The following is a 13,276-nucleotide window of genomic DNA, read 5'->3' on the forward strand; positions in this document are numbered from 1 at the left end:
GGGATGAACATATGACATAAATTGCCCCAAACATACAGAAGAGAACTTTTATTCCACGGTTGGAGGAGAGGTTTTCTCTCTCTCCTACTGTATATGGGGAGATAAAAGCACACACCTTCCTCACTGCTGACTGCCGTATTGCAAACATGAGGGAAGCTAATCCAACATTCAGAGAGAAACAGAATTCTCTTGTGGAAGGGGGTATGACTGTTGTAATTTTTTTCTGAGTATAAAGTACACTCACTGTAGAAAAAAATGCATAAATAGAATAAACACTACTTATAATAGTACCAGAAAGACAAAACCATAGTCAACAATTCAGTGTGTTTCACTTTATCTTTTAACTATGATGCATTTATTTTCAAAACTGCAACCATAATGAATATGCAATATTAAATTCTAAATTTCTTAGTCAACATTGTGTATTATGAGCTTTTTTCCACATTAAATATGCCAACATAAGACATTAAGTTGTTGCATAATATTCTACTGCAAATAAGTATAATAATTTTTTCACCATTTCATCTATGAATTTTGGAATTTAGCAAGTAATCAGTTAATTCACAAACAATGTGAATTAATAATTTGTGAAAAATTTTTAAATAAAGGGTAACAAAGAAACACTTTCTATATAAAAACAGTAATATATAAAACAAAGGTATAATTGCTAAAACTATGTTGCTCAATGGGTGGGGTTGACTGGAATAGAATACATAGCCCAGAAATAGTGTTTAACAAAAGTAATATCACAGGTGAAATGTTGTAGAAACACAAATAAGAACCCAGAAATGAGTATCTGAATATCCTGTCAGAGTTGAAAAATCTAAATGACCTTGGAAGGGGGGAAACAGTTAAATGAATGACAAACAGTAGAGCCACATTTGTCTTTAAAACCTAATGCTCAGAATTATATATAGTTTATAGAAAGGTTTCTAAGACAAATTGGATGAAAAACTCAAATCCTGGACCAACAAATAAATAAATGTGTTATAAAATTTTGTTCATGAATGCAAAGACAAATATATAGGAAGAGGTGTGAGAGTGGTAACTTCTGGGAAGGTGAGAAGACAAGGAAGGGAGGTAAAAAGGGACTTTTACTTTCTACTATTGTCTAAGCTTCCATGTTGAATTTTACAGCAAGATTTTGTAATTTTAAAAGAAAGAAAAACATTTTTGATCATATATTGTTTAAAACAAAACCTGTGAGAAATATCTCAGGGAGGCATTTTTTAGTACTAACTTGTGACTTCAGAAATGCCAAGGCAAATGTTTCAGACTGCCCGAGTTTAGGGAAGGATATTCAACCTCTGACATGTACTCAATTATCGCATCATACAAAAAAAAATCACAATCAGACGGAAAAAACATAATTTTATCTAATTGAAATTTACTGTGTGATTTTGAGACAAGCAGATGCTAGAGGTAAGTAGGCCAGAGTATATCTGAGGAAATACTTGTAAATTAATGATAAATATTTAAGATAAAAAAGTACATGAGATGCAAACACAAAGATTTCAGGTAACAATTACCTACCCCACCAACAGGACAAGTGCTATTGGCGTTATCACAAGACTCTCCTGTGTTGGTGCAACGTGGGCCGCGAGTATTGGGGGACACATCTCCTAGGTTGGATGAAGCAAAAGCTGCTACGAACGGTCCCTGCCGAAAGAAACAGCCAATTGCATTTTTATTCTTTCTTACTTCCCACGACTTCCACTAAAAATACAAACATTCAACCTGCTCTGGTGAACTATTCTAAATCATTTGCACACAATCAAAATATGTACAATATTCTGCAAAAATATTTTATTTCTGAAAAGGCTCATATTGCAGTCAGTGTCCATATCATTCCCCTTGATATTCCAAGGATCCATAAAGCTGTTTCAAGCAGGAGTTTCAAATTTGCACCTCAAACAGAAACATTTTTACAAGAAACACAGTGTGCAGCAACAAATTACAAAATGCTAAAACATCAAGTCTCCTCTCTGGCATTGTACCTGAAGTTCCAAAAATTCACTTGCCTTTAAAAAATAAACACCCCATGGCTTAAAAAGAAAAGAGCCAATCCAAGTTGTCCTGTTGCAAAACTGAAACTAAATATAGCATCCACCCTCCAGACCTGCCCTTCAGTGTATCTTTTCTCTATCTCTTCAACCTGAAGTAATAACACATAACCTTTTAGAGTGGCGCAAGGCATTAACCTCAACCCACTCACTGGTCCACCATTCCACCTTAAATGTCTTAAATTTTCTAGGGAAAGAGATAAGCAAGTATGAAAGACCATGTGTCTTTTTTTATGCTAAAAAGATCAGTTATCTGAAAGTGACCAGCATCCAGCCAGTGATCATAAATGGGAACCTCCTTTTTTTTCCCCCTTAAAACACAGGCTAAAATGAAAAAAAATAAGAGTTTTGCCAACAGAGGAACTAAAAAATCAGACCAAAGTTCATGGAGCTAATAATATCTTTATAGAGGGACTGGGGCTCTCATCCCGTGGTGCATATTCTTCTGCATTCAGGGCTTGGATGCTGGTGTCAAGCAGAGCAGGGTCCCTTCTCCCACTTATCTATCTGTAGTCTTTATTTTACACAGATCTGAGGAGTTTCCTGGTGTACACAGATGGGGTTCCTAGCCTCCCATCTCTGATCCTGTCACTCACTGTGTTTCAAAACTACTATAACAAGTCTGATGGATTAGGGTTGTCTCTGATTTCGGCCTTATGACAGGCAAGTAGAACCAAGTCCTTGAAAGGAAATTCACCATTAAGGGGAAAGTCTGGAGCAGTGAAAAGAACTCATCACCTATTCTCATTCAGGTTCTTACACCATTAAGAATGTGCTTAATACTTTTATAACTCTGAAAGCAAACTCAAACATCAACACAGTTTAATATTTAGAAGGTGATTAGAAAAACTGTTATATATTGCAAAAATCTTGAACTTGCCCTCCTGTATCTAACTAATTGTAACTTTATGAAGCCATTAATATAAGCAGTAATTGACACAAAGTTTATTTGTCATTTTTAACTTTTCTTTCCCTATTAGGAAGGATGGAGAATTCTTTTTATCAATTATATCAGTATGTGACGTCCATGATGAGGCTTTACTCTGAAGATTCGAATCAGCTATTCTGAACATTGCATGAATGATGATACTAAATGAGTTAAGATGAAGCTTTCAATGACATAAATTCTCACCTGTCCAGGTAGATGTTCTTTGTTCTTTTCTTGCTCAAAAAGGTAAGATGCATAGCCCATATTGTCACTATTTACAAGATGATTGCTGTTGTTCATACTGACTGGGTGGATGGCAAACCAACTGTAACAGAGCAAGAAGCCCTAAATTAATGAAGGGAACCAGATAACTGGGCCAAAAATGGTGACTGGGAGCTTAAGTTTTGTACATCAGGAAAAATAAAATTAATGGTCAGCATTCCACAGTTAGGTTCTTTCATTGGTAATGAGCTTACATTACTAATAATATACTCAACAAGTCTGATCATTTAATTAAATTAAAAACACAAAACTATTTTTACAAATATTTTATAGTCATTATCCTCATCATAAGCTTTTAACAAGAGTCAAAACCGGTCATTTACTAGATGATATACCATATTTCCCCCATGTATAAGATGCTCCCATGTATAAGACGCACCTTAATTTTGGGGCCTGAAATTTGAAAAAAAATGTATTACATAAAGTTATTGAACTCAAGTTTTATTCATCATAAAATCCATACAACTCCTCATCACTGTCAAAACTCCCACCCATTAGCTTGTCCTCATCTGTGTCTGATGACGAATCACTGCCTTCATACATTGCCTCGTCCTCAGCGGGAAATGCAAGTAAAAAAATCTACAATAACTGTATAAGATGCACCCAGTTTTTAGACCCCAAATTTTTCGAAAAAGGGTGCGTCTTATACATGGGGAAATATGGTACCTAAAGAACTGTATAGAAAATAGATCTTGTTCTTCCATACCAGTACACATATAATTATTCAAATCAATCCAATCCAATAGATAGTTCCTGAGGGCCTACTGTGTGCCAAGTACTAAACAAATTGCAGTTTACTCTCAAAATTTTACGGAAAATAAAGATGTGAACAAATGGCTTTAATACAACGCGACAACGGTTATAAAGAAATAGGCATCTGTTTGGGGACCATAGATGACTAGCAATTAATTCTTAAGGGCATTTCAGGGAGAGAAAACAGCAGAGTAACTGCACAGAGGTGTGAAAGAGCATGCTATGCATAATTCAATATATCCTTATGCATAGTAATACCTTGTTTAGGTGTAAAGCTATGCAGCTTACAAATTAATGTCGCATCTGTCACTTTATTTGAACTTCACAACAACCCTTAGAGAGAGGCTATTACCTCCACTCTGCAAGGTATCTCAGAGAAGTAAATTGGTGATTCACTTGTCATAGATGACCAAAACTCACGTTTAGGTCTTGTGACACCCAAACCTCCACATGAGTATAAAAGATATTTTACAGAATAGAAGGCTGTAAAGCAGATTAACTAGGATGTTCAAGCAAAGAGATGCCAATAAAGTTTTAGGCTAATTTAGGATTTTTAAAAAATCTTTTGTTGATTTAATTCTTCACTGAAAGCTCTTTAAACATTTCAGTCCTACATAAATAATGTAATGCACAAAACTAAACATTTACCAAATGACTGGGGCTGTTTTTGGACTTCGCAGCCATCACTCAGGATTCAATTCTCATTGCCCAACAGGTGTATAATATATGTAGGTCAGAGGTGGCCGGCACAACGCCCACGGGGGCTGGGTAGGTAACATAAATGACTTATAAGAGCTGGCGCAATAGAGACTGGTGTGGACTCTGCAGATCTGAAGGCATTTGCATGGCCTACAGGCTGCAGCCTCTACTGTGCTGCAGTCAAATGTTGCCTATGGAAGGGCAAGCCAGGGCTGCCAGATCTTCCAACTATTTCAAAAGAAACCATAAATCCATGCTTTGATGAAATATTTATCTATTTAAACATTCTTAAAGCAATAAATGGCATGGAACCAAAGGAGGGGAACTGTTACAAATTAAGAACTTAAGACACGTAGCCAACAAATGGAACCTGTGAACTCTATTTTGATTCTGATTCAAATAAAACAACTATAAAAAAACTTTATTGATACAAGCAGGGAAAACAGAACACACACTGGGTTTTAGATCATATTAAGAAATCATGTTTAATTTTGTTGGTTATAATCATGGATTATAGTTACATTTTTTAAGGTTTTCTTTTAAATCTGGTAGAGATACACACTCAAATATTTATGAGTGAAATACAATATCTGGCATTTGCTTTTAAATACTAGCAAAACACACAAACAAAAAGAAGCAGAAGAATGAAACAGAATGGCAGAATAGTGCTAATTATTGAAGCTGAATAATAGTTATGTGGAGATTCGTTAGACTAATCACTCTACATTGGGATATATTTGAAAAATTTCCGTAGTAGTTTTTTGTGGGGGTTTTTTTCATGTTGACATCCATTTCAAATTTTTTTAGTGTTAGGCCACATCAACAGTCTGTAGGTGAATTAAGTCCCCAAGGTATGCATTTGTCACTGTGCAAAGGTACAGAAGTTTAGGCTGAAGGTAGCTCTACAGTCATCCCCTAGAGCTTACTGGCAAGGTCTCTATATTTTTTAAAAACCTTATAATAGTTTCCTCTTGTGGTTTGTCTCTTTCTCTTAAAACTCAATTGCCAGGGGGAATTCCACTCAAGTAGTGTTTTCCAATTAGTTGGAGTCTGATTTTTTTTTTTTTTTGTAGTTTTACTCCATTTAGTTTGAAAGGAAAATGGGTGTGGCCATGGCAGTTCCATCGCTCACCAACCAAAATAGTTCTAATACAATTGCACTCAGGCCAGCCAGACTGAGCCAGACTGCAACCTCCCCAATCAAAGGAAACCTGTAGAACAATTCTGTCAACATTAACTATCATTTAACACTTTTGAGGTGAAGAATTTTCCATACAGAATCTCATTTTATTCTCACAAGACTTCTTTGAGTCAGATGCTATCATTATCCTCATTTGACAATTAAGAAAATGAAGTCTCAGTGTAATGATGTAACCTGACCAAGGTCACATAAGTCAAGAAGTAGGCTATGAATCCAGGTTTGTCAGACCATGAAGCGCATGTTCTTATCTGCTACTTATCTGCTATGAGATACTTGCTCTGTCCCTTCTGTTCATTCACTTGCTCATTCAATACAAATTTAGTTAACTTTGACTCTGTGCCAGGCACGGGTTACATAGAGATGAATGAGGCATCATCTTGCTCTTAAGAGATATGACATTTGAACTGGATCTTAAAAGATGAGTAAGAACCTGGCAAGGGGAACACTGGAGAAAAGTCATTCATAGCAAAGGCATGCAGATGGGATGGTGAGCAGTGTGTTCAGAGAATGGATAGTCACAGTGGCCAGAGCAAAATGTAGAAGGGCAAAGAGAGGTAGCGGTTGAGCCACTCATTCAAGCAATATGAAATTATTAGTAGACAAGCATGTGGCTGGCATTGCGTTAAACCCCAGGGAACATAGAAAGGAATCAGCCATGTTCTCTACCATCAAAGAACCACAACAATACCTGTAGAGAAAGCAAATGCTATGAATTTTGGTCTACTAATTAGACTATAAACTTCAATTCTTGTCTATTTCATTGAGTCATTTTTCTTTATTTTAGGCCTTAGAAAATTAACTGAACTTTTTCTCTGCAAAAATGAAATAATACGTATTCAAAAAAGTTCTTTAAATTTCAGAATAAGAAGATGCTGGATTTTTCCTCCTCTGCCCTTTGAAATATGTGCTATTAAAATATCAGGCTTGTCACAATAACCAAAGTACTATGGTAATAGATGAATATTTATAAAGATATGAAGAAAGGTGGTCACTTTAAGGAGGCTGTACTCACAACTTATTTTATCTGATCAAAAAGTATTCATCAAAGCAAAGTTCAAATGAGAGGAAGAAAGGTTTGTGTAGTTTCAAAAGAAGTTAGAATATAGACATAAAAGAATGAATATGTCCCTGTTAATAAACACTTTAAAATAAGGATTATGTCACAGCTAGACTATATGAGAGGAAGCATAACTTGACTTGAGTCAGCACAATATAATCAAGGTACTGAAGAAAGTCAAGAGATTTGAAATTTTATCCTAGTTTGTAGCAAAGTTAGTTAAAATTTCTGGATCTCTTGCTCCCTAAGACTGAAAAACATAATACATTTCAACTACACTTTGTGAATTAATAAACAGCAAATTAATACAGATTATAATTTTCTCCTCTTATATAATTGAGGCATTTGGAACAAAAGATTTCGAAGTCCTCTTTCAATTCAAACAGATGTACTTCCTACTCTGAAACAGAAAAAATGCCAAACACAAAAATCAAGATTCTTAACTATTCTAAAATAGTAACAAACCCATCCCAAGTTCCATACTCTCAGACCTGGGCCAACATGTCCCACATGTAGAAAGGTGACTGACAAAGCAGGTAAATGGAGGCTGAAATCCATCACCCACTTGGCTCACCAACTTAGGCACCTTCATCAGCCCAGGGAAGAGAGCACCTGCGTATGTGTGATTTACACTAAGGTCCTCGCCCTCTCCAACCTAGATGTACACCAATAGGGAAGAGAATATTGTGCACCCATTCAAAGGTAGTGGATAAATACAATCTAGGAAGCTGTATTAGTGTCCCCACAAAGTTCATGTCTACTGGAACCTCAGAATGTTACCTTGTTTGGAAATAGAGTCTTTACAAATGTAATCAAGATAGAAAGCAAGTGAGATCATATTGGCTAAGGCTGGGTCCTAAATCCAATGTCAGGTGACCTCATAACAAGACGAAAGGAACAGACATGCAGAGACTTAGAGAAGTATATGATGTCAAGAGGGAAACAGAAATTGGAGTGATGTGTCTACAAGTTAAAGATTGCTGGCCACTGCCAGAAACTAGGAGAAAGGCATGGAACAGACTCTTCCTCACAGCCTCTGGAAGAACCAATGCTGCCAACACCTTGATTTTGGATTTCTGGCTTCTTGACATGTGAAAGAATAAATGTATTTTGTTTTAAGCCAGCCAGTCTATAGTAATTTGTTATGGCAGCCCTAAGAAACTAATAGAGAGGCCACATGTTTTAGTGGCTAAGAATCTAGGACTGGAGTCAGAAACAAATTATTTAATCAGTTTGAGCCTCAGTTTTGAACCTCAGTGTTGATATCTGTAACATAAAGATAATAGTAGCATCTACCTTACAGCATTTGACAAGTAAAGGAATAAATATATCTAAAGTACTAAAGACTGGTCTATACTAAGAATGGAATAAATCATCACTATAATGATGTTGGGATGATGCTGATACTGATACTTCTGCAGCTGATGGTGATGATGATGAAAAGGGGAAAAGAGATACAAAGCTCTGAGTGTGTGTATATACATATTTCATAAGATTAATATGATGTGTATATGTGTGTATTCAACACATGTATATTCAATTTACACGACCCAACTTACATTTCTCATGAAATGAGAAAATCCTGCCCTCTTGTGGCAGAGACTTGAGGTCTTACAAAATACCCATGTGTTCCTCTATTTCCTAGTCCCACGAGCAGCATAGAACATGTAAATAGCTCTGGCCAATATCATGTGTGCAGAAGGACTAACCAATATTTACTGAGCTTCGTATGAATGGGAGATAAGTCTTTAATATGTTAAGTCACTGGAATTTCACATTGTCTGTTGTGGCACTTGGCATTAAGTACCCTTCTTAACACACGTCTTTTCACCTCCCTTGCAGCCCTCCTCATCTGCTTTGAGGAAGTAGAGGGAAGGGTGTTTTCATTCTGTTCTACTGGAAGGGTTATTGGGCTGGAATTTTACACAAGGAGCAACCTAAATTTTAAAATAGACTGCTCAGATTAAAGAAAGACAATGAGCAGTAGCCAGAGGAACCCTTCTGAAGGAACTGGTAAACTTGGTTGCTAGCATCCTGGAGAATCGTTCTACCATCTTTGCTCCAGACAAGAGATGTACATTCTCAACTACTCCTTTTGTTATGTTGAAAAATTCTGGATGAGAAAGCCCCTCCTGATGACGTTATTGGAGAAATATCTGGTTTGGGTGGGTTCCATTAAGTTACTACTATCAAAATGCTTGCATCCTAAATGGTATGATGAAGCTATCAACAAAAGTAAAATAGGAAATGGCCAATAAGAATTTTTTCTTTAAATTCAGCTTAACTAGAAATAGAAGACATCAAAAGGAAAACAACAGTGATTTGGCTTTTTGGTCTATTACTTAGCAACAATTGTAAAGCATGATAATACCCAGGTTGGCAAGACCACAGAAATGACACTCCGCTCATGTTTGGGCAGCAGAGTGTTAACCAGCAAAACCTTCACAGAGGGCCATTTGGCAATTTATGAGAAAGCCTTATTAATAAGCTTTCCTCTTTGGCTCAGCAACACCACTTCTAGGAACTTAGTTTAAGGAAATCATTGGCAACTATATAAGATATCTGTTTGAGAATGTTTATTACAGTGTATTTTATGATAAAAAAACTATAAACTTAATATCAAATGATTGCTGGTGAGTTGAACACATTATCATGCATATAATGAAATACAACAATTTTTAAATGGTGATTACAAAACATTAAATAGCACTAAAAGATATTCATAAGGTGTTTCTAAATAAAAATAAGTTACTAAGTTGTATATACAATAAAGTCTCATGTTTAAAAAATATTTAAAAAGTATAAATATAATTAGAAAAAGGCTATTTAACAAAATGTTAATAGAAGTATTATCAAGTCCCAAGATTACCAGATGATTAAAAAACCACTTGATAACAACACCAAGAGTGAACTATAATGTAAACTATGGACTTTGGGTAATGATGATGTGTTAGTGTAGGTTCATCACTTGTAACAAATCTATCACTCTGGTGGGGGATGTTGATAGTTTTTGACAGTCAGGGAGGCTGTGAGTATTGGGGACCAAGGGATATATGGGAAATCTCTGTACTTTCTGCTTAATTTTTCTGTGAACCTAAAACTGCTCTAAAAAATTAAGTCTACGGAAGAAAAAAATAACAAAAAAACAATTCGAGCCCTAGCACAGTGTTACTTCTGCCATCTTCTATTGATCAAAGCAGTCCCAATGCTAGGCAAGTTTCAAGGGCCAGAGAAATCATCTTAACCTCTTACTGGGGACTGCCACGGTCACTTTGTATAGACTATTTGAGTTAAGAGCTATTATTGCGAACACCTTTAGAAACTACAATTTGCCATTTAAAGATTGTTTTTAAAATCTCCATTAATCCTAGAAAAGGTAAGGGAGGAGGAAAAAAGGAGAAGTATTGAAAAAGAAAGACAAATAGCACAAAGTGAAGAGATATAGAAAACTCCAGATATATAATAATCACAATTTCTCAAACTAAACTTACTAATCAAAATACAAAGATTGTCAGAGTAAAAAACAAATAAATAAAGTTATTTGATATTTATAAGAGACACATCTAAAATATAAGGACAAAAAAAGTTAAAAGAGAATAGTATAAAATACATATATGAAAAATTCTAACCTGCAGAGAAATGAGTTAGCTATATTAACTTGAGGGTGTATAGACAAAAAAAAAAAATCATTGTTATATATGGAGTCACTACAAAAAAAAACAAAAAAAAACAAAAACAAAAAAACTCGATAGTCTCAGTATAGGAAGATAAGATTGTTAATATTTTTCACAGTAATTTAAAGCTTCTAGTTCCCAGAGTGAAAGAAACCAAGTAATCATCCACATTTACAGAATGACCTTTTAGTAAGGCTATTTCTTATTATATATTCCACATAAGGACATGGACAGAAAAAAATATACATGAATATTAACCATGGTTGGGGCCGGCCAAGTGGCACAATGGTTAAGAGCTGGCTTGAGATGCCAGAGGGCCCTGGTTCGGATCCCACATATGAGGGCCAGTGACACTGCCCTCTGCAGCTAAGATGCTGAACAACAGCTTGAACTGGAGCTGGGCTGCGGTGAGTCGCAGGTAGCCGCCTCCTCTGCCCTTTGAAATATGTGCTATTAAAATATCAGGCTTGTCACAATAACCAAAGTACTATGGTAATAGATGAATATTTATAAAGATATGAAGAAAGGTGGTCACTTTAAGGAGGCTGTACTCACAACTTATTTTATCTGATCAAAAAGTATTCATCAAAGCAAAGTTCAAATGAGAGGAAGAAAGGTTTGTGTAGTTTCAAAAGAAGTTAGAATATAGACATAAAAGAATGAATATGTCCCTGTTAATAAACACTTTAAAATAAGGATTATGTCACAGCTAGACTATATGAGAGGAAGCATAACTTGACTTGAGTCAGCACAATATAATCAAGGTACTGAAGAAAGTCAAGAGATTTGAAATTTTATCCTAGTTTGTAGCAAAGTTAGTTAAAATTTCTGGATCTCTTGCTCCCTAAGACTGAAAAACATAATACATTTCAACTACACTTTGTGAATTAATAAACAGCAAATTAATACAGATTATAATTTTCTCCTCTTATATAATTGAGGCATTTGGAACAAAAGATTTCGAAGTCCTCTTTCAATTCAAACAGATGTACTTCCTACTCTGAAACAGAAAAAATGCCAAACACAAAAATCAAGATTCTTAACTATTCTAAAATAGTAACAAACCCATCCCAAGTTCCATACTCTCAGACCTGGGCCAACATGTCCCACATGTAGAAAGGTGACTGACAAAGCAGGTAAATGGAGGCTGAAATCCATCACCCACTTGGCTCACCAACTTAGGCACCTTCATCAGCCCAGGGAAGNAACTTGGGCCAGTGAAGCAACGTCCTCCACAACTAGACTGAAGAACAAAACGACAGCAACTTGTCTGTTCCCCTTCCCCCAATTCCCCAGAGCTGTTCCTATCCCCCCAATTCCCCAATTAAAAAAAAAAAAGAAAAAAATATATATATATTAACCATGGTTGACTTTGGAAAATAAAACTGTAAGTTAATTTTTTTCTTTCTACTTTCCTATATTTTTCAAGTTTTTCTGTTGTGAATACATATTATTTTTATATGAGTGGGGGAAACCTTGAATAAAAAAATAACCTTCTAAATCTCTTTGGGTTAAGAACTTTCCAGATATCCAACAATCAGGTAAGTCCAATGTCTTTTGCCGGTTATGACAACTGGTTTTATGGCTTTGGTATCTAAACTTGGAACAAAATAAGTTAACAAGCAAGATTTATCTCTAGTATCAGTCAGCTATCATCACCCTCATCATCAAAGAGCCCTTAGTAAGCACCTTCACTTTACATGGGGATAGACCAGAAATAGGATGAAAACTTACTATACAGCCAAGGCCTTTGGACAGGAACTGGACAGGAACACAGACAAGCTGATAGGAAAGTTGAAGGAGGAAGAAAGCATCAACGTTTACAACAAAACAGAAGGGGCAGAGCAAGAAGGAGAAATTCAGTGCAGGATATAGGAACAGAAAGCAGGGCGTCACAAACCAGAGCTAATATTAACAGAGAAGGTATTCATAAAGATAAAGATGAGATGAGGTGGAGAAAAGAGAAGAGATCAAGAATGGGTGGTGAAGGACAGTCCACTGAGGGTTCCCCATTTGCTATCTGCGTGAGGTTAACTAGCCTGAGGGAAGAATGTAGACTAGAATAGAGATCCATAAGGATAGACAGTTGGACATTATAATTTAAGAAGTCATAGTCATAGATGGAAGAGATTTACACACACACACACACACACACACACACACACACGCACCATGAATGAGTTCTGTAAGTCAATATCATTTGAATAAATTTGTGTAATTTCATAAATCAGATTTTTCAACGTGTGTACACAAATTATTCAAATAGGTTGAACAAATCACTGTCCCTGTTGTTTTTTAAAATGTGCCTTTAAAAGGTACCCTTACATGAATGATCCTTTGTAATTCAATTTGTCCCAAGGTTAGAAACCAAACCCATAAAAACCAATTGTCATTTGTAAGAATAAAAGGATTTGCAGTATATAAAACAGAAAGCAATGGAGCAATCATTTAAACACCTGCTCAGACCTTCCTTACAGCTCCTGCCTAACAAATAGGAGCCCTGTCATACCAACTGATAGAGGGCTAAAAAGATTAAAAAAAAAAAAGGCAGGAAAGAAAGAGAGAGAGAGAGAGAGAGAGAGAGAGAGAGAGAGAGAGAGAGAGAGAGAGAGAGAGAGA

General features: G+C 35.8%; 1 protein-coding gene across 1 annotated transcript in view; it reads right to left on the minus strand.

Annotated features, from left to right (window-relative positions):
- Positions 1 to 13,276, minus strand: part of ASAH2 (N-acylsphingosine amidohydrolase 2) — a 92,200-nt gene that overhangs the window by 36,751 nt on the left and 42,173 nt on the right. The window contains exons 9-10 of the mRNA XM_019651488.1: positions 3,196 to 3,316; positions 1,534 to 1,659 (exon numbers count right to left, since the gene is read on the minus strand). Of these exons, the coding sequence (XP_019507033.1) occupies positions 1,534 to 1,659; positions 3,196 to 3,316 (247 nt within the window). The remainder of the gene's footprint in view (positions 1 to 1,533; positions 1,660 to 3,195; positions 3,317 to 13,276) is intronic.

The sequence above is a fragment of the Hipposideros armiger genome, unplaced genomic scaffold (genome assembly GCF_001890085.2).
Source record: "Hipposideros armiger isolate ML-2016 unplaced genomic scaffold, ASM189008v1 scaffold_161, whole genome shotgun sequence".
Classification (NCBI taxonomy): Eukaryota; Metazoa; Chordata; class Mammalia; order Chiroptera; family Hipposideridae; genus Hipposideros; species Hipposideros armiger.